Raw genomic sequence first — 25,626 nt, 5'->3', positions numbered from 1 at the left:
ATTGGGATTCCGAGCGGGGCTCTGAGGCCTGCTGTGGCAGAGACGCGCAGCCTGCCTCCTCCCTCCTCCCAGCCTGGCACCGACACCACCAGGAAGTCATCTGAGGCGAACGGCTCCTAGGAGGGGCCAGGGTACAGGCAGAGTCCCCATTAGTACCGGAGCTCGTTGGGGACCCCCCAGTTCCAGCTTCCCAGCTCCTAGCTGCTCGTGTCCAGGGTTGTGGGGTCCTGCTGAAGATGCATTTAGAGCCATATGCCACCCCACTGGGCGGACCCAGGTCCCCAGGGCATTCAGCTGGAACCCCTGCCTCCCAAGGATGTCACACGAGGCGATGCCCTGTGGCCCAAAGGAAGGCGGACTCACCTGGGGCCCGGAGATTTGGGTTCGCAGCCCACCCCTGTGCTCACTTGCTGGGCATGGAGCAGGCCAAGAACTTCCCTGGGCCCATTCGCTCCTCTGTACGGCAAGGACATTAACAGAGGCCTGGAGGGGTGCAGGGCTGGGCTTCTGAACCCCAGTGTGCCAATTGAAAATGAGCGTGATTTCAGAGTGTCCTCCCGGGGGATGCATCACAGGACAGAATGAGAGGACCGCAACCAGCTCTTAGCTTGGTGCCTGGTATAGCTAGGGGCTCCGCAAGTGGCCCTTACTCTAATCATTCTCATTCTCGTTGTTTTCTGTGAGATGGGAAGGGGCCGGTGAGCTGGAGGAAGGCTGAGTGAGGTCATGTGGGAGGGCGCTTTGCACAGAGCTGCCGCGGCTCCCCATGAGCAAGGCCTGGCATCCATCCAGGGGTCCTGGTTCCGCGATTTCTCAGAGCGCCTCTTCCGCCCCAGCGGGGCCCGGCGCTTGGAAGGGCCTCCCGCCCTGTGACCTTGCCTCCTGTGCCGACCTCTGCGAGGCCGAGGAAGCACAATTCACACCCCCGAGGCCCCGAGGGATCTGGGGCAGGGAGTAGCCCCAGGTGCCACAGCCCGGCCTGCAACGGAGGGCCCCTGGCTGGTGAGACTGGCAGAACTGCATGGCCTGGCTGCAGACAGGGAATCCAGAGAGGCCGGGGCTGCCCACGCCTGTTCTTGTACCTGCGGAAGCCAGGCAGCCTTGGGCACGTTGCTTCATTCTCTGGGCCTCGGTTCCTTCATCTGTATGATGGGGCTGGTTCATAGTTCCCAGGCTCTGTGAAGATTGGGCCCTGAGCAAGGCTTGGCACGTGGTAAGTACTAGATAGACGGTAGCCTCTAGAATGGCCCATCCCTACCGGCTCTCTCATGAATCCAGAACAGAGACTCGCTGGGCCCACCAGTGCCCAGTGACATGGGACCAGCATCTGCCCTGCCACAGCCACAGGCCTCTCCTAGACACGTGTGTCGCTGGAAGGCAGGGCTGGGAATGCTGGAGAGGGGACTGTCATCAGCACAGCCGCGGACCCCCCAGCCCCCACCACTGCCCTCTCTCGGCAGAGGGGCTGGGCCTTTCCTCGATGGGTTCTTGAGGCTGGAGCGGTTGCCAGGGTGCCAGAAATGAGCACTTTCTCCATTGAGGATGGTATCGTGGTTTTCCTACTGCTCCTGTAACAAACGACCACTGGTCAGTGGCTTAAAACAGCACAGTTCCTATGTTCCAGCACTGGGGCTCAGAAGTCTGAACTGCGTCTCTCTGGGCGGAAATCAAGGTGTCAGCGGGGCTGCATTTCCCCGGGTGCTCTGGGGATGAATCCATTTCGTTGCCTCTTCCAGCTTCTTTCCCTGGCTGGTAAGCCCCTCCGTCCGTCTGCGCCCTCTGCTCATATCCCCCCATCTCTCGGACTGTGGCCCTCCTGCCTCTCGCCGGGATCCCTGTGATTGTACTGGGCCCAACTGGACAATCCAGGGAACTCTCCCCATCTCACAGTCCTCAACTTAATCTTGTTTGCGAAGTCCTTTCTGCTCTGTAAAACCATCGCAGGTTCTGGAGATGAGGACATGGACCCCGTTGCGGGGAGCAGGGTGCGGGGGAGGGGCGGACATAGTTCTATCTACCACAGACCCAGAGTCTGCTTTAGCCTTGACCAGAGGGGTCTGGCTAATGTTGGGGATAACCACAATACCAGAACTTCCTTTACGGAGCGACTGTGCCAGGTTGTGTAGAAATTGGAGTTTTAGTAATGATAGCCAGTATTTTACTGAGCACTTACTCTAGCCAGGCACTGGGCTAAACATCCTCCGTGCATGAGCTCACTGGTTGTCACAGCCACCTGCCAGGTGCTAATGTTATCCCCATTCCACAGCTCAGAGAGGGAAGGAAGTGGCTTGCCTGAGGTCACTGGGGTAGGAAGAAGGGTTCAAATGTAGATCTGGCTGCTGATCCCACACCGTCCGCTCCCTAGGATATGCAGGATATGCTGCTTCCCTGTGTTTGGACCCAACACCTGGGTTCCTACTCTCCTGCTGCTTTTGTCCCCCAGCCCAGCGTGTGCACCTCACCCTCATGGCAAGCACCAGAACTGCTTGCTGGGGTATCCCTCTAGCCAGCCTGGGAGCCTCCAGGCAGGGGCTGCAGCTGCACGGCAGGTGCACAGGGAGGGAGCCTGTTGAAATCAGAGGGGAGAAGATGGGGTGGGGGGCTGTTGTTGCTGTTGTTGAGACTGCACGCAGGAAAGAGGAGTGGGTGTGTGCCTGGATCATCCTGTGTCTGAGTGGGGAAAGGGGGGGCGGGGAGCCAGACTATCTGGGCTTGCAGGTCAGGAAAGGAGTTTGCGTTACACAGCCCAGAAATCAAGTCGGCCTTCCTCAACCAACTTGCACAGGATCTTGGCCCACTGACTTGTCTTCACTGAGCCTGATGCTGGCCATACCGCCGAGCGGCCAACATGCAGCTTTGGCCCAGCCCTTCCTTTCTGAGGCTTTTCGTCTGTGGAACGGGGCTCCCATGGCACTCTGTCCCCTGTAAGGCCTTCAGGAGGCGGCAGCCCATTGAAAAGCCTGAACCATTCTGTGAGCCCTGTTGCTCTCTGCTCAGTCCTCAGGGCCCTTCCCCAGCTCCGTCTTTCCACCTCTCAGTGGGCTTTCTGAGGCCCATCTCTGGGTCTGTGTTCCATGCACACTGCAGCCTCAGTCTCCCCATCTCTACATTGGGAGCTGTCTTGTGCCTCGGCCCGTGGTGTGAGCCCTTTGCTGCCTCTGCAGGACTGACAAGGCATCCGTCCACCCTCCCAGCCACCGTGCTGGCCTGGTCAGCTCCCTGTGGCAGGGGCAGAGGGAGAGAGGCCCAGGAACAGGAAGAGAAGCAACGTCCTCTGTGCTCTTAGTCACAGGTTCAGGGGAGGATTCCTGAGAAACTCCCTGTTCGTGGCATCCTCCATCAGGGTCTTCCCGCCTCCCCGGAGAGCTCAGCTATAACCAGCGGGAAATGGGACAGATAATTGCAACTTTAAATAAGGCCAAGTTAATGCTCCCTGCCAGGCCCAGCACGGGGGACTTTCTGAGTGTTGACGGGAGGTAGCACGGAGTCCCAGACCTCGCTCAGAATCCCCATGCTACCACCAGCTCCCTAGAGACCCCCGGCAAGTCGCTGGCCTTCTCTGAGCCTCAGTTTTCTCATCTGTCGAGTGGGGACCAAATGGCAGCTCCATAGTGCCTGACACATAGTAGGTACTCAGGAGCCGGACGTCCGGATTCCGACGATCATCCCTGTTCAAACGCAGCTGCCCGTCCCACCCTACCCGGAGGTTTCTCTGGGAGCTGTTCTCAGTCCCGTGGCCTCCTGGCAAACAGGGGTGATAAAAACTGGTACTAACCTCTCTCGAGCCAGGGTGACTGTACCAGGCCCTGTGCTAAGATCAGAGCTCTGCATCCGCACCTATGGGTAAGTCTTGTTTAGTGCTCCCATTTCCCGGATGAGGTCACGAAGGGCCAGACCCGGGGTGGGTGTGGGGAGGAGAGGGCCGGCAGGGAAGGGATCAGGAGCTCCGGTCAGCATGAGGGCGCAGGACCGCCCACCACACACCTTGACCCTGTCAGAGAAGCATCCCATCCTAGTAGGGTGCACAGCAGCACGCTGAGATGCATGAGGTTCCAGACCCACTTTCTCAATTAGAACAGGAATTCCTCGGCCTGCTGCCAGCATCGCGTCTGCCAGAGCTGCCCCCGCAACCACCACCGCCACAGAATTCCTGGTGAGGAAGAGAGGCCCATGTGGGCCTGCGGGACTGAGGGCTGATCAGGGCAGGAAGCCGGCCTGACTGCGGCCAGAGGTCCTGTGGTCTCCTGCTCCCTGATAGACAAGCCTAGAGGCACAGCCAGCAGCTTGGGAAGGCTCCTCCCTCCTCCTTGGCTCAGCTCTGAGGCAGGCCGAGCCTGTCAGGTTCGTGAGCTTGAGACCATCTGCTCACTGTTTGATGTAGCCTCTCCTTGTGCCCCGGGGGGGAGCCAGCTCCTGGTCACCCTGGACACCAACGACCACCATGTTCCACTCAGCAGCCAGCCTTGCAAGACCCCTGCCCCGTCCAAATACCAGCTAGGAAAGGGCATCAGACAAACTTGTTGTCCAGAGAAAGCCTATCTAACCCAAGCCAGGGAAGGGGGTCAAGGGTGGTCAGGGAAGGCTTCCTGGAAAAAGAGATGCCTGAGTCAAGTCTTAAAGGGTAAAGAGGAATTTTCCAAGTGAAGAAGGTAGGGGGAAAGGCGAAGCAACTTAGGTAGGCGATGGGGGCAAAAGAAGGGTCTAGCCCATTTAAGGAATTCCTCTTTCCTGCCCTGGGCCTCGCTCCTGCTATGTGCATGCCGGCCTGCCACTCTCCCACCTTTTCAGAGAGGGTGTTCCAGGCAGGGGTACAACCAACGGCAAAGGCTCAGCCGTGGGAGAGCTGAAGGCGTGGCCTCCAACAGGGAGCCTGGCCCTGTGGGTTGGGGGGAGGTGCAGTCGGGGTCAGAGGCCAGGGCCAGCCCATAGAAGGTCTTGACTGTCAGACAGGTCTGGAGCATCCCCTCAGGGCGACTGATGGCAGCATCTCTGCCTGGCCCAGCAATACCTGGTCAGCTTCCCAGGGCAGTGCTATAAAATCATAGGTGAGGAAGAGGGGCCCTGCCCTCCCAACATGGTGGCCGACTCCCCTTGGAAGCTTTCCATGACTTCATGAAATGAAAGGATCTCTCACATGGGCAAGAAGTCTCCTCTGCCACCAGCCACTACCAGAAGCCCAGAAAAGCCCATTGCAGGTGATGTGACTATCACAGCCCACCCCGGGTACCTCCTGGAGCAGGCAGAGCCCTCCTCCTCACACTCAGTCAGGCTGCAAAGGCACCTTCGGTTGCGGTAGGAAGAGCACAGGACTCAGCTTCAGCACTCACCCTCCCTGGCAACAGCCTCCCACCTGCAGATCAGACCATGCCTACTCCCTGATTCCATGCTGCCACCCTCAGACCTGGAAGCTCCCACTTCCTGATCCCACCACCTGCTTTGGCCCTCACCCACTGCCCCCCCAGCCTGTGGACTCCCCAGAGTTGCCTTGGAGTCATGAAAAGAGTTTGGGTCATACAGCTCAGAAATCAGTCCACCTTTGTCACCGACTTGCAGGAGATCTTGGCCCACTACCTTGGCCTCGCTGAGCCTTAGTTTGCTCATCTGCAAAATGGGGACAGTGCTACATCCCTTGAAGGTTTTTGGGAACCTTGGATGAACTCAGGTACGATCCTGGATGTCCATGGCATGGCACGGGGCCTGGCATAGAGTAGGTGCTCAGTGAACGGTCTCTCCATGGTGATGGGGATGCTGGTGGCAGGGGTGGTATTCCCTCCCCGTCTGGCCTGTCCCCTCCCTGTATCTGGCTCAGGGTGCCCCTCCCCCAGTGTCTTCCCCACCCTAAAAGCCCCCTCACTTCAAGCCCTATTCCTTCCCAGGTCCTTCCTTTGTCATCAGCGCTTCTGAGCACAGCCATGCCGCAAGCCCCAGCAGCTCATGCCAGGAGCTCTCAGGCCTGACTCTTCATCTGGCTTCATCTCAGGGGTCGGGGGCCATGGGGAATGAGCAGTAGCTGATGACGAAGACATGGAGGCTCTGATCACGAAGACGATGGCAGGAACTTGCTGGGTGGCTCTCCTGTGAAACACGGACACATGAGCGAATACCCCAGCAGAGCCATGTGCGCTTACCCGCCCAAGATGCCAGGCGCAGTTGGCAAGAGAGCCCAGGGACCCCGAGGGAGAAGGTGGAGTCACGCCGAGCAGAGACGGTGCCCTGGGGGTTCTGTCACTGCACCCATTGCTGCCGAGGGCCACAGACGTGTAACTGGAGGGGAGTGTTAACATAGGGGGAAGGCAGGCATTCTGGAAACTGCGGCTACTCTCAGAATGAGCGAGGGCTTTGGAGCCATCAAAACTAGGGTGGAATTTTTACTCTGCCCATGACCAGCTGTGCAGCCTGGGACAGTCCTCTGTGCCTCTCTGACCCCTGGGCTGCAATTTCCTCATCTACAAAATGGATCAAGAGACCCATGAATCAATGGACTCAAGAGAATGCAGTCACAGCTGAATCAGGTCACCTCCCCACCCCCTTCCAGTCTGGAGTCTCTTCTCCTAGGCCTTCCTTCTCCTCTTATGGCTCCCTATAGGGGCCGTCCACCTTCTCTCCTCCCGGTGTTTGCACAAGCTGCTCCTTTCTCCTTCTCTTTCTCCCCTTCTTCCAGCCTAGCTGTCTCCTAGTCAGTATTTGGGGTTCAGGCCAGGTGTCACCCATTTGGGAAGTCTCCTCTGAGTTTGTCCCAAATCAGAACATTTCTTAAGGAAAGTGACAGCGTATATTTTTGATTCGCCAATACTTAGCATGGGCCTAACACATAGTAGGTGTTCAATAAATGCAGCCTAGCTGGATGGCAGCAGTAGATAGACGGGTAGCAGATTTTTGGATATATAAGTGGTGTGAATGGAAGGGCAAGTAAGTGAACGGTCAGGTGGGTAGACAAATGAAAAGAAAGGCAGGGAGGGAGGGAGGAAGGTTGGTTCAATGGGACGATGGATGGTGGATGGCTGGATGGATACCTGAGTGGGATGCTAGATGTATGGGGCAGCAAATGGATGGTGGATTGTTGGGGAATGGAATAGCAGCCTGATGGATGGGGTGAGTGAGAGAGTGAATGGATGGATGGATGGTGGTCAAATGGCAAGAAGGCAGAATGATTTCCTAAGTATTTGCTTGGATTTGGTGGTTCAGTGGATGGATGGGTATGAAAATGGGTAAGTAGATGGATGGGTGGGTGGACTGTTGGATAAGTGGGTGGGTGGATGGATGGGTGGAGGGATAAGGGTGTGCAGGCGGGTAAATAGGTAGGTGGATGGGTGAGTAGACAGCAAGATGGTTTATGGATGATTGCAAGGATTGGATGGTTGGAAAGATGGATGAGTGGGGGTGTAGGTCAGTGGGTAGATGGACGAACAATAAAATTTCATGTAGCTAAATGCCTGACATCTTGCCCAGAAGCAGAGGGGTGGTCTGGATTCTGGGATTTGAGTTAATTGCCCTTCACTGGGAGAAACCAGTGCCAATTAGGCAAATAAATCCAGTCCCAGCAGGTCTTGCAGCAGGCTTGCTAATTGACTCCAACCTGACAGACCCTGGCTTGGACTTACAGTGGCCTGTGTCTTATTGATTTGTAATTTACACTCCACACACATCCACAAGGATTTTAGGTGACATAATAGTAAACCTGCATGCAACAGGACAGTTAAAAATAAAGTGAGAAAGTGGGGGGAGCTACAAAGCATACCTGCGTTCAGCTCTGGGATCTGCTGCTCACTAGCTATGTGACACTGGGCAAGGTGCTTCACCTCTCCGAAGCTCATTTCCCCACCTCTCCGAAGCTCATTTCCCCACCTCTCCGAAGCTCATTTCCCCACCTCTCCGAAGCTCATTTCCCCACACGTGTAGGAAGCTGGGGAGGAAGAGATGATGGAAGGGAAGTTGGTTTAATGGAGAAAGGTATGAATGTTGAATGGATTGCCAAAGTGGGATGCTAGATGTACTGGTGGGTGGGCGAACTGGTGGTGGGTTACTGGGCCAGTGGAATGGCAGACAGATGGAGAGGGTAAGTGAGGGTGAGTGAATGAATGGGTAGACGGATGATGGGTGGACGAGTGAATGGGGACAATAATAATTCTATCTCATGGGATGCTGTGAGCATCCGAGCAGTGACAGCACAGTGGTTGGCACTAAGTAAGCACTTAGAATAATGATATAATATATGGAGTCATCTTGATACCAAAGACCATATTTCCCGGAGGAGAAATCCAGACACCCAGACTGATGGTGTAAGCAGGAGAGAGCATTTGATGTCTGGGTGGGTCGGGGGTGGGGACGAGGTGGGGGGTTAGGTGGTTTGAGCAGTGAGCCACACTCAGCCCGGCCCACAAGGTGCGCACAGTCCAGTTGGGCTGATGAGTCAAGGTCGCAGGGCAGGGGGACAAGTTTCCTCTCCTCTTGCTTATTTTCTTAATTTTTGTTATTGAAGAATAGTTGACATTCTCTCCCCGCCTTCCAAATGGCCATGACAATTGTTTTGAACTAATCGGTCATTGTGAGAATCTCAGGAAATGAAGTCAAGGAGCGCTCGGCACCGCACAGGGCACACAGTTGGTGCTCAGTAATGCCGACTGCCATCACTTTATTTTTATTACCTACTTAATAGGTGGGAAGGGTCTGTGGATTTGCTTAAGGAAAGGGGCTTTAAAGGTTAAAATTCACAGAGCCGATGCTGCCTGCAGGAGGCAGCTTGGTGCGTCAGGAAGGCTCAAGGGCAATAGGCTTGGGTTCAACTTCTGATGTGCTGTGCGGCCTTGGCCAAGTCGCCTAACCTCTCAGAGCTTCAGCTTGCTTGTGCGTCAAGTGGGACCGGTAACCGGCATCCCTCAGGGTTGTCGTGAGGACTCCTGAAGCTCTTCTGTGTGCAGAGCTCTTCCCGTGCCTGCTACCCTCCCCGCCCCCCTTCCGCAGGCAAGCCCTGGTGTTCATTTACCGCCCGCCCTACCCCCAGCCACCCCTTCCCAGACCTCCATCCATCATCCTGTCCTTTGCGGAGGTTAAGTGGGTCCCCAAGCAGCGAATCCAAACTCTCCCGAAGCCCCTGCCGCACAATGCGGCCCGCTGTTAGCGAGCAACCCGGCTGGCCCGGAGGATTGGGTTTCAGGCGGGCGGCCGGCGCTGGCAGATGCCCAGGCCAGCAGTGGGCAGGCGGGGGACGGAGCGGAGGAACCGGCGTCGCGGGGACTCCTCTGCCTGAGCCTGAGAAAACAAGAGCCGGCTCCAGGCAGGCAACCGAGGCAGAGGAGGGGTAGGGGCAGAAGGATTTTACATTAGCTGGGTCTCCTTTCCGTGAGCCTGAGGGCGGAGCGGGGGCCCCCCAAGCTGGAAAAACAACGTGCTGCCTGTTGGCCGGTGTCACCTTAGAAAGTCCGCGGTCTTCCTGGAGCCGGATCGGGGCTCCTCTGGGCACCGCCACCCCCCCACTTGCCTTGCTTTGGGCCGAGACACTGGTAACCGCCGATCTTCATTGGTTTTCAGGGGAGAGGTCTTGGGGAAGCCAATGGGGCTGATCTGGGTTCAAATCCAGCTCTGCTTCTTTCGGGCTGTGTGACTTTGGGCAGGCTCTTAGCCTTTCTGAACTCGGGTTCCTCATCCACACGATGGGGACAATAGTATTAGCTTTGCAGGGTGTGCGGTGTGACTGGCTCGTGGACCAAGGGCATGGGACGTGAAACCATGATATTTCCCTCCCGTTTGTGAGGCAGCATAGCCTGGTGGTTTCCAGGTCAGACCAAAGGGGTCAGATTCTGCCCCACCCCTTACTGGCCATGTGATCCTGGGGGAGTTCTCTCTCCAAGCCTCGGTTTCCCCGGAAGCTTGCTCTGGGGTAACAGTGAGATAGACAGTGCGGATGAAGCACCTGCCCACCATCAGCCTCCATGAGCGTTAGCCATTTTCACTGTTGCCTTCCCTGTGCAGGGCGCCTGGGTGTCTCAGTCTGTTAACCGTCTGACTCCTGATTTTGGCTCAGGTCATGATCTCAAGGTCATTAGATCGAGCCCTGCATCAGGCTCCACCATGCTTAGTGGGGAGTCTGCTTGAGATTCGCTCTCTTCCTCCCTCTGCCCCACCCCTATTCATGCACTCCTCTCTCTCTCTCAAATATATAAATAAATCTTAAAAAAAAAAAAAAAAAGTTTGCACCCAGTGCCTCCTTGGATCTTCAAAGCAGCCCTGCGAAGTACACAGAGCAGGGATTTTGTGATCCCCATTTTACAGACAAGGAAACTGAGGCTCAGAGAGGTGAAGTGACTTTTCCAAGTCACCCAGTTTGTCAATGGCCTTGAACTTCATCTCCTGGTTCCTGCCTATTGCCTCCTCTTGGAATTTCTAATGTGGTTGTGGACCGTGGAAAGAATGCTCCAACTCCCAGCCATTGACTGCCTGGTATGGCCCATGGTAGGGTAGACAGGCCTGTGTTCGAGTCACCACAGCCCTATTAGCCCCAGACAGGGAGCAGCCGGAAAGGGTCCAGAGCAGCATCTGCTGCTTGGGTCATGCACCAGGCTGATTTGCTACCTGGGCTGTGGGCTGCTGGCCAGTCTGGAGCAAAGACCCAAGGGAACAACTACGAGGAGTCTGTCCATTTTCAGGAGAGACCACGTCACTACCCTTCTCAGGAATCCTCCATAACTCCCCATTGCCTATGGGCCGAGATCCAAACTCCTTAGACTCACGTTGAAGGCCCTACAAGTTCTGGCCCCATCCTAAGCTCCCATAGCCTTCCATGAAGCATTTTGTTCCTAACACATGGGACAGAAACTCTAGCCTGGTGCAGGGGTAAGTACATGCGCTTTGACGGGAGGCAGACAGAGATGCACCCCTCCCTGGCCATGCAGACCTTGAACCATCTCTCCTAACTTGAGTTTTTCCATCTGTAAAGGGAGATAATCAAGTACTACCTAATTCACAAATCAGTACCACGAAATGAGATAACGAACGCTAAACTCTTAGCCCAGAGCTCACGACTGAGAACCACTCCTCAGATTTTACTGTTGTCCCAAGTGCCCTGCAGTTTCCTGCCTCCGAGCCTTTGATGCCTCTGTGCCCTGCACATGGCATGCCCTTGTCGTCTTCTGCCACAGCTCAAACGCCACCTCCGCCTTGCTAATTTCCTGGTCAAAGCTAACACCTTCTGCCCCTGGGTTTCCCGGCCCCCGACCGGGACCAGGATTCTCACCCTGCCTCTTTGTGTATGAAGTTCATGGGTCAGGCACTAATCTGGAAGCTCCTTGAGGGAAGGATTTGCTAATGTATTTTGACATCCCCAGTGCCCAGCACAGGGCCTGGCACACAGTAGGTAGATTAGATGTTCACGGAATGACCATGATCTTGTTACTTAACCCAGGAGAATTCGGGGACAGCTGCCAGGAAGAAAGAGCCTTTGAGTTAAGTTTTGGAAGAGAAGTTAGCCAGGCTAACAAAGCTGGAAGGGCCAGGCATTCTAGGCAGAGAAACCTGGAATGGTCAAGTGACCAGGGCCATGCTTGCAGAAGGAACTTCAGGGTGGCTGGACACTAGTGACACAAGAGAGTATGGCTGGAAGGTAATTTACTGGCCTGGTCAGCAGGAGCCTTGAGGGCAGGGAGCTAAGAGCTAAGACTTTCTCTCACCAGCAGCGGGAGCTCTGAATGGCATTAAGCCCAGTTAAGACATGATCAGACATGGACTTTAGAAACATCACCCAGCTGCCACGTAGAGGTCAAATACATCTACTGGGGGCCAGAACCAGTTCTCGGTGCTAGGGATACAGCAGTGAAGGAGGCAGAGACAGAGCTCCCCGAGAATGAGGGCCCTGGGAGACGGCAGATCAGTAGGACTCCCCTACCTGATGTCACCTAATGCTCACATGACCCATTTTACAGATGGGAAACTGAGGGCCAGAGAGGAACACAGGCTCACCTGTGGTCGTACCCTGGAGAGTGCCAGAGCCAAGGTTCTAGCCTGGACAGTCTGAGCCCCACTCCCCTGCTGCCCTTCCCTCTTTCCCCTCCTGTCCTCACTCAGGCCCACACGGAGGGAGAGAATAAACACATACAGAGAGCCCTAGGGATTGTGTGTGTGTGTGTGTGTGTGTGTGTGTGTGTTGTCTGTTTTTTTAAGGCTATAGCTGCAACATCTTAAAAACCATGCAGATGGGGGCGCCTGGGTGGCTCAGTCGGTCAAGCGTCTGACTCTTGATTTCAGCTCAGCTCACGATCTCAGGGTCGTGGAATCGAGCCCCGCATCAGGCTCTGCGCTGAGTGTGGAGCCTGCTTAAGACTCTCTGCCTCTCCCTCTGCCCCCACCCCCCACACTTGCACTCTCTCACTTAAAAAAATAAGCAGTCCTGCAGATGTAAAATGAGACAGATGTGATTTCAAATGCCAGATTCACCTGTGTGCCCTTGCGAAGGTTGCTTTACCTCCCTGACCTCAGTTTCTGTATCTATAAAACGGGGTTAATAGCATATACCCCACAGGTCGTCATGAGCTGAAGCCGTATTTAGAGTGCCTGTCTCAATGCCTGGCACACAGTAGGTGCTTAAAGAAAGTTCCTCCTCGTCTCTTTGGAACTCTCACACACTGCGATTAGTCCAGACAAACTGTCCACGGCCCCCGCAGCGGCCAGACAGAGCTGACCAGGGCTGGATTGGGGAGCAGACGGTGGCCGCCTGCCCCAGCCTGAAAGAGGGGGTGGTGGTAGCGTCCGCCAGGGCCTCCGCGTGCAGCCACCCTCCTGTCGACTCCACACTAACGACTTCAGTGTGTCTCCTCTTTTAGCTCAAATATTTCTGAAATGCACACTGCTCGTTCACACATAGCCAGAGGGGCCTACGGGCCTCCCCAGCCTGTGCAACCAGGGCCTCCTGATTGCTTTCTTCTGTGCAGTCTCCAGGAAGGAGAGGGGGTGCGGCCGCAGCGGGGCTAGGGCCAAAGCCACTGCCGTGGCACGAACCCGGTTTTCCCACCGAGGCGGGCTGTCCGAGTTGGCGGCTGGAGGCCCTGGTCCCAGCTTTCTCCGGGGTGCTGGGAATCTGTCCACCAGCCTCAGTCCCCTCATCCAGCCATTGGGATCTTAAAAGATGGTCACGGAGCATATTCAGGGCCTGCAAACCAGACATTTCCAGAGGACTCGCTGGGGTGGGAGTGAACAGGGGCGAGGAAAAGGGCAGTGTGGGGCAGGGCAGGGGTGGAGGGCACCAGAGGAGCAGGCAGGGATGTGGGCAGGTGGACGTGGTCCAGCCAGGGGGCCTCAGAGAGCTGCCGACCCTTGCCAACACTTACTCATTCCCACGGACCGTGCTGTCACTCACCTCCTCGCCTTTGCCTCCACTGTTCCCTCTGCCTCACATGCCCTTCCCATTCAGCCTCTCCTGACTCCCTCCTAACTCATTCTTCAAGCCGCCATTCAAGTGTCACTTCCTCCAGGAAAGCCATCCCTAAGCTGAGCATTTTCTTCCTCTCCTTCCACACCCACAGTACCCCTTGCACGTCCCTGTCGCAGCCTTTGTCACATCGTACGGTGATTAATTATCTGTGTACAGCGAAAACAGCTTCCCCTGAATGAGGGATTGTCATTGTCACAGTGGGGATGGGATGGGGACATTTCTAGCACTTCAGAAGCAACTCGGCACAGTCTCGCAGTCCCCAAAGTGTGGGAAGTGAAATGATGTTAGGTAGTTTGCAGAGGAACATTTTTTAATTGTAATAGCCGTGTGCTTATTTTCCTTCTCTTTATGGCAAGTGATGTTGGTTTCCCATTTATAATAATGATAACTTTTTCCTCTTTAAAATGCACTTAAAAGAAGAGTCAGCTGGAAGATAAATAGTAGCTAAATATAGCGCAGGTTGTAGGTGGCAATGGCTGAAGTCATGAATGTTGTTCTGGTGGAACAGAACATTAGCCTGGGGGTGGGGGGTGATTTTGGCCTCTAACTGTAGACCTACTATGTGCCAAGCCCCATGCTGGGTCTTGGGGGCAGGCAGAGGAGGTGTGGAGGGGGAGATGATCAGAAGGAACAGTATATGTGGGGTACAGGGCTGAGAGAGAGCCCCACACAGTCCGTACAGCTGGACCACAGCTTGTGAATGCAAGATGTGTGACCTTGGGCAAGTTCCCCAGCCTTTGTAAGCCTCAATTTTCCCATCTATGAAATGGGATTGTATCAACTATGTCTTGGCATTGTTGGAAGAACGTTGGTGAGGGTCTCCAGCTCCTAATAGAAAGGTCTCCATCTCAGTGACCATGAGTTCTCTCCCTTTTGCAGATGTTTGGGGCTGGAGGGGAGATGTCTGGGGTGATATGGGGAGAAGGAAGGAAATGCTGGTGGTGGAAGGAAGCCTGGCTTCCTGAAGCCACCCAGGTTCCTGGGGCAAGAATGACTAGCCCCAGACTCCCTAGGGAACCGAATGTGACTTTCGTGTTCGTTTTGAGAGGAACAAAGAGGAAATGCAGGACATCCCAGGAAAGCAGCATCAGATGGACCAGGAAGGCTCCTCGGAGGCTGAGGCGCTGGGGCTAGAGGCTGATGTTTGTCAGATGTTGGCAAGCACCGTCTGGAGTGTGGGGAGAGCCTCTTGGACTCGCCTTCACTCTCAGGGACCACCGCATGAGCCCAGAGGAAATGGCATGTGTGCAGGCACTGGGTCAGACAAAAAGCACCACGCTCCGTCTAAAAAAAGAATATCGGCCCCTCACTGAGGCTCTGCTTTGCGCGGGGCTCCAAGTTAACACACTTCCCTGTCCTTCCATCCTCCTGGCCCCACTCAGAAGGCACTATGACGATTTTCTAGGTGAAGAAACCGAGGCTTAGGAAGGTTACAAGTCCAAGGTTACAAGGCGAGTAGGTGGCAGAGTGGGTGTTAGAATCGAAGTCCCTCTGACCTCCCGACCCCTACTTTATCTGCTCTGCCTACCTGCCTTATGTGCAGGGCGTGGAGGGAGGTGTCAATGTCGAAAAGCAAAAGGCCGAGGGGAAGTGGGGGGGGGGGGAGAGCACCCATGGGTGTCCTCCGGCCACAGCCCCGCGGGGTAACAGCTTTCCCAGAGGCAGGCTTCCAGGCAAAGCCAGGACTGGTATGGGGAGAAGGGAGCCTCTTGTATCCCGTCCCCCTGCCCCAGGGTATTCTGCAAACTTCACACTCCCTCTTAGCCCCTTCCTATCTGTGAACTAACTAGCCCCTTGACTTCCAGCCTCCTGAGATCCTCCCCTTGCTGGTTCCAGGTGTGGTGGGAGGCAGAGGGGGGCCGTGGAGCACCCCCCAGCCTGAGCTCCCTGGGAGCCTGGGGTTTGAGCACCAGCCTTTAGTCCGTGACTTTTGGCAAGTCATTTGCCCTCTCTGGGCCTGAGCTTCCACCCATACAATGAGGATGTAGCTCACAGCCCCTCCTCTGGGCCGTGGAATCCTCTAGTGCTTGGCCTCTGGGTCAGCCCAAGAATCCAGCCAAGGGGTGGGGCCACCTGCTTGGCACACTTGCCTCCCCCACCCGAGCCCTTTCTAGTCCCAAGCAGAGTCTCCTCTCCCTTGTTCCACACGGCTCCCAGCAGCTGTTCCTCAGGCCCAGGCAGAGAGCCCGGCTTGGCGCGTCTCTGGCTGAGGCCGATGAGAGAAAACAGGTTAAAAGTTCAGCCCTTGTTCTCTCCAGGAAGAAAAATCTGTAGCATTCGGAGTGTGAAAAGGAACCCTTTTTTCAGCTCCAAAGCCCCACAATAGAACTTCCCTCCAATTTGCCATCAAAGAGACGCCCTTGGCACTGGACTCCAGCGTCCCTGGCACCCCTCCTCCCCCCTCACTAGCCCCCCGTGCAAAGGGACACAGTGACCGCAGACATAAGCCACAGGCGGTCATGGGGACACTGCTGCTTCCTCTGTTGTCAGCTCATGGGTCTGACTGGGGTCACCTCTGGCTGAATGCTTCCTCCCATCCACGCCGCTCCTGCCCTAGTTCAAGATCTTGTTGCTCCCCTTCCGACCCTCATGGCGGCCTGGGCACTGTGTACCCTGCCCCCACTGTCCTCAGCCGAGTTCATCCAGCCCAAGCTATCCGACTAAGTATCTAGATGTTTATAGGGTCGGAAGCAGGGGATCTGCACCTCCCACTCTGCCACCAACTCCTATGGGATCTTTAGGAAGTCTCTTCCCCTGTCTGTGCCTCAGCTGCCCTATCTCCTAAATGAAGCAGTGGGGCTGGGCCCGGATAGCATCTCAAGCGGTGGGTGTTAGTGTCCTGGCACACAGAGGCCAGGAGCATCGTGCAGCCAGAGAGTGTGGGCATTGATTCGTGAGGTCTGCGGGGGCCCAGAAGCAGAGCATAGCAGCAAGCGTACCTCACCCATGCCCACCAAGCTAGCTGGTGTGGAAGGTCCAGCTGTGACCTTCTAGGTCTCTCTGCCCACTCGCTCATGGCTATTTGTATTCACGCCTTATCACCACTCCTAGACTGTGAACAACTCCATAGTAGGGTCTTACTCTTCACCGTTTTCTCTCTCGGGGTCCCCAGTGCCTGGCACATAAGGAGCATCAGGATACATGTGTTGAATGAATGCTTGAACAGGGTCAATTTAAATCTGCTCAGTGCAGTTCAGCTCAAGAAGTGTTTTGAATTCCCTATGGGGTAGTGGGAAGGGGTCCTGGGCCTTATCTGGGGAAGAATGGAGCTCTCTCTGGCCCTGGCGGTCTTCATCAGCAGGCTGTGTGGCTCCTTCCTTCCAGCTGCTGGAGTCGGGGGAGGGGCAGGTGGGGCCCTGGCTGGTTCAGAAGCTCATTTGAATTTCTTTAACCCCCAGAGGGCAGGTGACAGACTGGAGCTACTTGGCACAGTGCTCACACTCAACACCCACCCACCCCACCCCCCACTCCTAGGGCCCTATCCTAGGAGCACAGTTGACTGAGCCCTCGGGGAGGGAGCCCCAGTGTGGGGACACTATGGAGGACTCCAGGTGCCTGGAGAAGGGGGGAGGGTGTAGGCCAGAGAGCCAAGGTGGGGTAACTGATGGGGCTCAGCTGGGACCAAAGAGAGGCCTTTCTAAGGGCCACATTCCAGTTTTTGAGAATTTGATGCAAGCCGAAAAGCAAACAGACACCCTAAGTTTGATGTAAAATTTCCAGGGTTGCCTGGTGGACTCTCTGAAGCCCACCCAGGAGAGTCCAGGTTAAGACCCTTCTCCACCAACAAGGGAGGGAAATGGCAGGAGCCAGGTTGGTGGGACATGGTGGGCTGAGAGGAGGCATGACCATGGGCAGAAGGGCTGAAGCTGGGCTTTAAGGGGTGGAGCCTGGAGGGGTAGAATCAGACGATTGGCCGGAACGTGGGAGTGGGTGGGATCATGGAGTGGGAGACCTAGAGGGAGGGTAGTCTGCAGGAGTACAGCCAGATGATTGATTGGTGCAATGGAAGTAGGTGACGCTCTGTAAAGGAGGTCCTTGAGGGATGGGGGTCTTGGGGTGATTGACAGCACTCAGTAGGTGGGCGGCAGTGACTCTTTGCTTTCCTCACAGAAACGCTGATGGACTCAACCACAGCGACAGCGGAGCTGGGCTGGATCGTGCATCCTCCATCAGGGGTGAGTTGGTGGTCCCCAAACCCTGCCTGGTCCCTCAGAAGACCTCAGGTTCTGCTGCAGGGCCTGGATGCCCCTAAATTCCAGCCCCTTTCCCTCCTTCAGGGCCCGAGGCTGGCCTCTCATTGCCCCACCCTCCTGGTCCCCTACTATTGATGGAGCACCGGTTACCATGACAACATGCTGGTTGCTTTCAGTCTTTATCCCGTGGCATCCTCAGGGCGAGGCTGAGAAGTAGGAACTCACGCTGCCCCCATTCTACAGATGAGGAAAGTGAATTACCATTTTCTGACCACCCACTGTATTACATACTGAATCAAGGAAGCACCTTTATACACATCATATCCAATCATATGGGGAGGAAACACCTCCATTTTACAGGTAAGGAAACTGAGGCTCAGAGAGTTATAGCCACCTGCCAGGGGCGTTACCCCTAGTTAGTGATGGGGCTCAGGTTTGTATCCAGGGCTGTGACTGAGTCCTCCGGGCCCCCTTTCTGGGTCCCCATAACACAAGACTCCCCCACCCTGGGCTTTTATCCTCACACTTCCATGAGGGCCCTACTTCCCTGGGGCCAGTGGTTTGAGCCCAGGTAGGCTGTGAATCCCTCAGGAGCAAGAACAGGCAGAATTTGAGATTCCTCTTTCTTCTAGCACCAACTTACATACAGGCTGTGGGACCCGACGTGCCTGAGATTCTGTCCCAATTCTGCCACTCACCGGCTGCATGATTTGGCACCAGTTCTTTAACCTGTCCGAGCTTCGGTTTCCTCATCTATGAAATGATGGTGGTCATGTCCTCTGCACAGGGCTGGTGTGAGGTTTTCCTGCACGGTGTCTAGCACAGTGCCTGACAGAGGGTGCCCCCCTCCCCCCCCCGCCCCCCTTGATGAGTAGCTGTAGTCGGACCACCATCATCATTGTCACGGTCATGAGTTTTTATATCATTACGCTCTCAGGGTATCATTTTTATATCATTACGTCCCCTGGGCTCCGGAGAGGGCTCTGGGCTCCCCCAGCCCCTCCCTTCCCTTCCCCCCATCCCAGCTCCTCCCACTGGGACTCTGCTGCCGCCCCAAGGAGCTGCATCCCCCACCTCAGGCCTGTGCTCTCAATAGGCAGGGCCCTAGGGTCAGGCCTCTTTCTGTGGCTCTTTCTTGTCACCAGTTTTCCATCTGCGAAGGCGGCCGGGCCCGCAGCCCCACCCTAACAGGAATGAGGCCAGGCTCGGCTGCAGGGCCCCCGGACGCAATTATTTGGGGTGTTTAGGCTGCAGGGCCTCCGCATGTTAATTAGAGAGAGGGGAGAAAGGCAGAGTGCTCTAATTAAGTGCTCTAATTAAGTTCTGAAGAAGAGCAGTGGTTGTAACAAGGGGCTGACTTTGTCACATGGTGCCACCAAAAAAAAAAAAAAAAAAAAAGGCAATGTAGGGAGCTTCAGAGCCACCGCTGACGTCGAGGCTGGGCCAGCAGGCTCCAGTTCGGCCTTCCCCACGGGCACTGGCCCTGCACAACATCAACCCTCCCCAGGCCGGCAGCCACTACACCGCCCCGCACAGACTTGGCCCAGATATCTGAGGAAGGCAGAAGAATAAAGAACACCCACTTGAGGGTGACACCCCTACTACCACCTGCCTCACCACCCCCCACCCACAGTCCCATTTGGCAGTTGGGGAAATAGAGGCCCAGCGAGGGGAAGTGACTCGCCCAAGGCCATGCATCAAGTTAACAGAGCTGGAACAAAACCCAGGACTCCTGGGGTACCTGTGGGTCATTGTGTTTCAAGGCAGCGTGCCCAAGCATGGGAATGGGTCTAGGTCTGTGTGACCTGGGTCAAGGGGCCTCACTTCCCTGGTCTCTACTCACTCATCTGTAAAATGGTGATGATAATATAGCATGTGCGATAATCATGACAAAGAAATGAGGTCCTGTTCCAGCACCCACCCCAGGCCTGCATGGGTGGGAAGGGGTGCTCTGCTGTTTTGGCTCTTTTGGCTCTAGCCCAGGGAAAGCCAGCCCAGTGCCAAAGGGGACACAGGAGGGATATGGAGCTCCTCTCAGCAAGCTTTCAGCCCCGCTGGGGAGACCAGGCCGAGAGGCCCAAGGGTGCCTGGCCCTCACCCAGGCTGGTGTCCCCAGAGGCCCACAGGAGAGCCGGCGAATGCAAACTGTGTGCAGCCAGAGAGAGCCTGCTGCAAGAGGCTCCAGAAGGATGGACAGAGAAGACAAGAGGGTACTCGAGGAAGGCACAGAATTGTGAACAAAGGCTCAGCATGTGAGTGAGCTTGGCTTGTGAGGGTCTGTGAGGAGACACCATGGGGCCGGTGGCCTTCATCCCCAGCCTTCCATGGCCCTGCCCCGAGCCCCCAGCAGTGGGGCTCGGGAACTCTCAGCTGCATGTGCGAGAGCCAGTCTGGGGCCCAGAGAGGGTGCCAAGACACCTGCCGTAGGCAGGAAGGGCAGAAAGTCTCTCTCCAGGTCCCCTAACCCCTTTAGTGGTATCTTAACCACGGAAGGCCCCAGAACAGACTGCTTATCTTCCGCATCATCGTGGGGATAAAGGCTCTTCTCCTGTCAGACTGGGAAATCCCCTGGGGCAAGGACTGTGTCTCCCTGGTCAGAATAGGAGCTCCCAGTAGGCAGACGTTCTGACTCCCCCATCAGACTAGCACTCCCCGAGCACAAAGCTATGTCTTCTCCCAGCAGAGGGAATTCCCTCAGGGTGGGCCTCTCGCTATTTTCCCTTCTAGGTAGGAGCTTCCCAGGAGCTGGGGCCACATCGCCTTTTTCACCCCAGGGGTGAGGGTCACATCTCCCATATTAATCAGGAGAAAAGCAAGAACAGGGTGTGTGCCCTTCCCATCAGATTGGCATGTCTCCCTCACAGACTGGGGAATTCCTCGGGGCCAAGGCCATGTCTCTCCTCAGCTTGGGAGTTCTCTGATGATATGAATCATGTCTCCATCATCAGACTAGAAGATGCCTAGGGTAGAGTGTATGCCTCCTCCATTAGACTAGGAGGCCCCCAGTGGCAAGAGTCCTATTTACCCCCATCCAACTGAAGGATTCCCTAAGACAGGGTCTGTGTCTCCCCTCTAGCCAGACGACCCGTGGGGCTGAGCCCCATCTCCCCCAACTGACTAGCGTTTCACCCACAGTGGGAAGAGGTGAGTGGCTACGATGAGAACATGAACACGATCCGCACGTACCAGGTGTGCAATGTGTTTGAGTCGAGCCAGAACAACTGGCTACGGACCAAGTTCATCCGGCGCCGCGGCGCCCACCGCATCCACGTGGAGATGAAGTTCTCGGTGCGTGACTGCAGCAGCATCCCCAGCGTGCCCGGCTCCTGCAAGGAGACCTTCAACCTCTATTACTATGAGGCCGACTTTGACTCGGCCACCAAGACCTTCCCCAACTGGATGGAGAATCCATGGGTGAAGGTGGACACCATCGCGGCCGACGAGAGCTTCTCGCAGGTGGACCTGGGTGGCCGAGTCATGAAGATCAACACGGAGGTGCGGAGCTTTGGGCCTGTGTCCCGCAGTGGCTTCTACCTGGCCTTCCAGGACTATGGTGGCTGTATGTCCCTCATCGCTGTGCGCGTCTTCTACCGCAAGTGCCCCCGCATCATCCAGAATGGCGCCATCTTCCAGGAGACCCTCTCGGGGGCCGAGAGCACCTCGCTCGTGGCTGCCCGGGGCAGCTGTATCGCCAACGCCGAGGAGGTGGACGTGCCCATCAAGCTCTACTGTAACGGGGACGGCGAGTGGTTGGTGCCCATTGGCCGCTGCATGTGCAAAGCGGGCTTCGAGGCGGTGGAGAATGGCACAGTCTGCAGAGGTAAGGGCCGCGACGGGGCAGGTGCCCCTGTGGGGGCGTGGAGGGGCCGGGGGCTGCACGGGGGGGCGGGGGGGGGGGGGGGGGGGGAGTGGCTCAGGCTGGCAAGGGCAGTGGCCTGGAGCCGACCATGAGGCACTCTCTGGCCGGGCTTCCCAAATCGGCAGCCAGTGTTCCGTGTCTCAGAGGGCAACGTTTGAAGAGCACTTCTAGAACGGCGGTACACGTATGTCCAATGGGGAGCGGGCAAGGTGATTTTCGCGGGCACAGGGATAAACGTTTCTCATCTTAATTATTATGTGAATATTAACAACAGCAAGTGGTGCCGTATGTCTTCATTTACAAAAGTGATGTCGTTTCATCAAGAAATGAGGCCTAGTAAATAACTGGGATAAATTAATGTTTATTGGACTTTTGCTGCATCCGTCAATACAGGCCAGGCTTGACGGAAGTGACCAAACAATAAAAATTTATTTCTCACTCGATGCTCCCTGCCCATCGGGGGTCGGCTGGGAATCCCGCACTCAGGGAGCCAGGCGGATGGAGGCGCCACCGTTTGGAATGCGGTGATCATGAGGGCGGAGAGAAGTGTGAGGTGGATGGCGTGCTGGCTCCCGAGCTCTGCCTGCCATGCGCACGCGCCACTCCCCTGCACACTTCAGCGGCCCAGGCGAGTCACACGCTTCCTTCCAATGCAAGGGGCAGGGAGATGCGCAGGCCCGCTGGAAGCCAGGCCTCCTAACCACCACTCATACTGTGTGCTGAGCACTTTGTATGTCTAACTTACTACTCCGCACAAGAACCCTGGGAGGGATGGTGCCATTTTACAGGAAGAAGTTGAGGCTCAGAGAGTTAAGTGGGGGAGCCAGGAGTCTTATCCAGGTAGTGTGATTCCAAGTCCACCCCTTAGCCACCTCACCGTTTAGGGTGATTTAAGGAGAAATCCTAAGTAAGCAATAGTGCAGGTGCTGTTTGATTGTGGCAAACAATTGTGAAGGTGGGTGGCAAACATAAGAAGTTAGTAAGAGGGACTGCATGGTGGTAAGAAGGCTGTGAAGGTAGACAGACCTGGGTTCAAATCCCAGCCCTGCCTGTTATTAGCTGTCTGTCTTGGGCTGCACATGAAACCCTCTTTCTTAGGGTATTTGTGAAGACTCAACAATTCAAGGCTGTAAAGCACTTATAATGGCTTGTAGTACGCAGTAGGAGTTTAATAAATGTTAACAAAATGAGATGTGATGTATACGAAGCCCGGCCTGGTACAAGTACTCCATGGTGCGAGCTGGATGGTGATTTAAAGCCTACTTGTACCACCTCCTCTTGGCTTCCCTGTTGGGATCAGATCCTGGGGGTCCTCCAAATGCCAGGCTAAGAGTTTGGACCCAATTCTAGGGTTCCTGAAGTGCCAGTCACTGTGTGGCCTGAGGTGACCGCATGATCCTACCCTTTATAAAATGCTGTCGCATCCACCGTCCCCGTGGCTCCCCCCTCTATGCTCTGAAGCAGCATTTTAGAGGTCCCCAGGAGGATAACCGTGGTGCCCAAGAGAGGAGGAGTGGCCTGTGGGGCAGTTGTAGCCGTGCTCCCGAGAGATGGTGGCTGTCTGGCCGGGCCATCCACGGTGCTAGGATCAAGGGATGTGAAGAATGGCGTGAGTACTTGGGCTAGAAAGGAGGAAGGAGGGAATTCAGCTTGTGCGGAGGTGACGGTCCTGGAAAAGAGTCAGGGGCATTGGGAAAAAAGGCTGGTTTCTGGGGGAGGATAACAGAGCTGGTTTTCTGTACTTAAGTGTAAAAAGAGCACAGCCTTGGGAGGTGGCAGGCCATGGGGTGCAGAATCAGTCACTCTTTGCTCATCATTTATTCACTCATCAAACCTCACCCGTGCCTGCTCTGTCAGACCTTGTGCGGAACATCAGGTAGGACAGAAGAACGTGACTGTGGCGCAGACTTCTAGGAGCCACCATCTAGTGGTGGGGACAGGCTGTAAGTGAACAAAGGAGGGAATGCCTTTGACTGGCTTTGACTGGAACCACCTGGGCTGGGCAGATTGGTGGAGCGAGGTAGGGAGGTGACACAGAGGAGGTGACATTGGGGCTGAGTCCTGGGAGAGGGATATGTTGACTAGGTGGCCCCGGCCTTCCAGAGGAGGGTTCTACAAGGATCTGGGGATGTGAAGCAGCACATCCCACTGGGGAGACTGGTACAGTGTCTGGCACGGCCGTGGCTAAGGGCTCAGGGAGCAATGGAGGAAGAGCTGTCCCTGGGTGGGGCCCAGATGAAGAGGTACATTAGTTACCCATCGTTGCCCAACAAGTCACCCCAAAATGTTGCAGCTGAAAACAAGCATTTGTAATCTCAGTGTCTGAGGGTCAGGGATCCAGGTATGGCTCAGGGCAGGTGCCTCTGGTGCAAGGTCTCTCCTGGGGCTGTAGTGTCATCTGATGGTAGTGCTGGGGCGGGGTCTGCTTCCACATTCACATACACAGTTGTTTGCAGGCTTTAGTCCCTCGCCACAGGGACTCACATGGGCAGTGGCTTCCCCCAGAGCGACTGACCCAAGAAAGTTTGAGAGAGCACCCACGACAGAAACCATAATCTTTTTATGACCTCATCTCAAAAGTAACATCTCATCGCTTCTGCCGTATTCTCTTTGTTAAAAGCCAGTCATGCAGTTCAGGCCCCACTCCAGGAGAGGGAATTACATTACATGGGGTGTGAGTGCTAGGAGCTGGGGTCACCAGGGCCATCAGAGAGATTGCCTGGCACAGGCGGGTTCTCCAAGGCTGAGCTTCTCCTTAGGAGTAGGCCCTGGTCCCCTCTGACCCACCTCCCTGGACCGCTGGCCTGCCTGCCCCAGGCCCAGGCCGAGGCCCAGCCAGCCATTGGGTGTGAGTGGAGGCCAGTCAGGTTGTGATTAATGAGCTCAGAAGCCAGTAGGACACCAGCTGATGCTGTGGCCTATGTTGCAGCCACCCAAGATGTGGGGCTGCTCCAGCCCAGGTCCCACAGGCACCACTTCTGCTGGCCTGGGGCATGGAGGAATGGTGGTTGACAGGGTCCTTTCTCTGTCTCCAGCTCAGGGATTCTCAACCTTGACTCTGCCTCAGCATCCACCAGGAAGTTCATTAAAATGCAGATTCCTGGGTCTGGTGCAGACACTCCCCCAGGTCTGGTTCTGTGGTTCTGAGATGGGGCCAAGAATCAACATTTTTAAACAAGCAGCCCTCATGCTTCTGTAACAGGACCATTAGCTTATACACGTGACGTGGTAACATACCGTCAGTCAGACAAATAGGACTCAGGGCCAGAAGGATGCCCACGGGCCCAGGCTCCCCCGCCCACCACCCCAGGGAGCATCCACCCTAAGGGATGGAAGGGTTGTTAGCAGAATCTCTGGGAGAGTGTAGTTTGGAAAGATCCATTTAATACTGGAATGTAATGGGCGCCTGGGTGGCTCAGTCAGTTAAGCGTCTGTTTTCGGCTCAGGTCACGATCCCAGAGTCCTGGGATTGAGCCCTACGTCAGGTTTCAGGCTCAGTGGGGAGTCTGCTTCTCCCTCTCCCTCTGCCCTTCCTGCCCACTCGTGCCCTCACTCTGTCAAATAAATAAATAAAATCTTTAAAAAAATATTGATACATAATTTGATAGGAAAAAATCCATTGCTTCGTTAACACAAATTTGAGAAGATAAGGCTGGATAAAGTCTACCTGACAGATGGCGAGTAGGTGAGTCCTCATGGGAGTGGCACAGCCATCCCAGGGGTGGGCAGGGCGGCTAATGAAGGGCAGGGAGTTCCCAGCGCCCTGAGCGTTTCCCAAAACTGTAGGCTACGCCGATGAAATCTGACCAACTTCCTCCAGTGCCAACAGTGGGCAAGGCGTAGTGGGGAAGGGAGGGCCCTGGAGATGCCAGTCAACCTCTCAACAAGCATGTATTACATACCCTCCGTGTGCCATTTGGCCCTCCAGCCAATACAGACGATCCCCAATTTACGATGGTTTGGCTTATAGCGGTCCAACTTCTCATTTTTCAACGTTCCAACAGTGCCATGGTGATGCATATTCAGCAGAAACCGTACTTCAGAGTTTGAATTCTGATCTTTTCCTGGGCTGGTGACAGCTGGTCAGATACTCTCTCCTTATGCTGGGCAGTCAGCCACGTGAGCAGGGGGGTAAACAAGTGACACGTGCATCC

At 55.6% G+C, this 25,626-nt stretch overlaps 1 protein-coding gene across 2 annotated transcripts in view; it reads left to right on the top strand.

Annotated features, from left to right (window-relative positions):
* EPHB2 (EPH receptor B2) overlaps positions 1–25,626 on the top strand; it is a 183,609-nt gene that overhangs the window by 43,259 nt on the left and 114,724 nt on the right. For both annotated transcript variants that reach the window (XM_025856573.2, XM_073903205.1), the window contains exons 2-3: positions 17,531–17,595; positions 20,749–21,433. In XM_025856573.2, coding sequence (XP_025712358.2) covers positions 17,531–17,595; positions 20,749–21,433 — 750 coding nt within the window. The remainder of the gene's footprint in view (positions 1–17,530; positions 17,596–20,748; positions 21,434–25,626) is intronic.

Source organism: Callorhinus ursinus, unplaced genomic scaffold (assembly GCF_003265705.2).
Source record: "Callorhinus ursinus isolate GAN/ISIS: 27379988/994484 unplaced genomic scaffold, GSC_fseal_2.0 scaffold18, whole genome shotgun sequence".
Lineage (NCBI taxonomy): Eukaryota > Metazoa > Chordata > Mammalia > Carnivora > Otariidae > Callorhinus > Callorhinus ursinus.
Note: the sequence above shows the minus strand (reverse complement) of the source record. Positions and strands in the feature narration are given on the sequence as shown.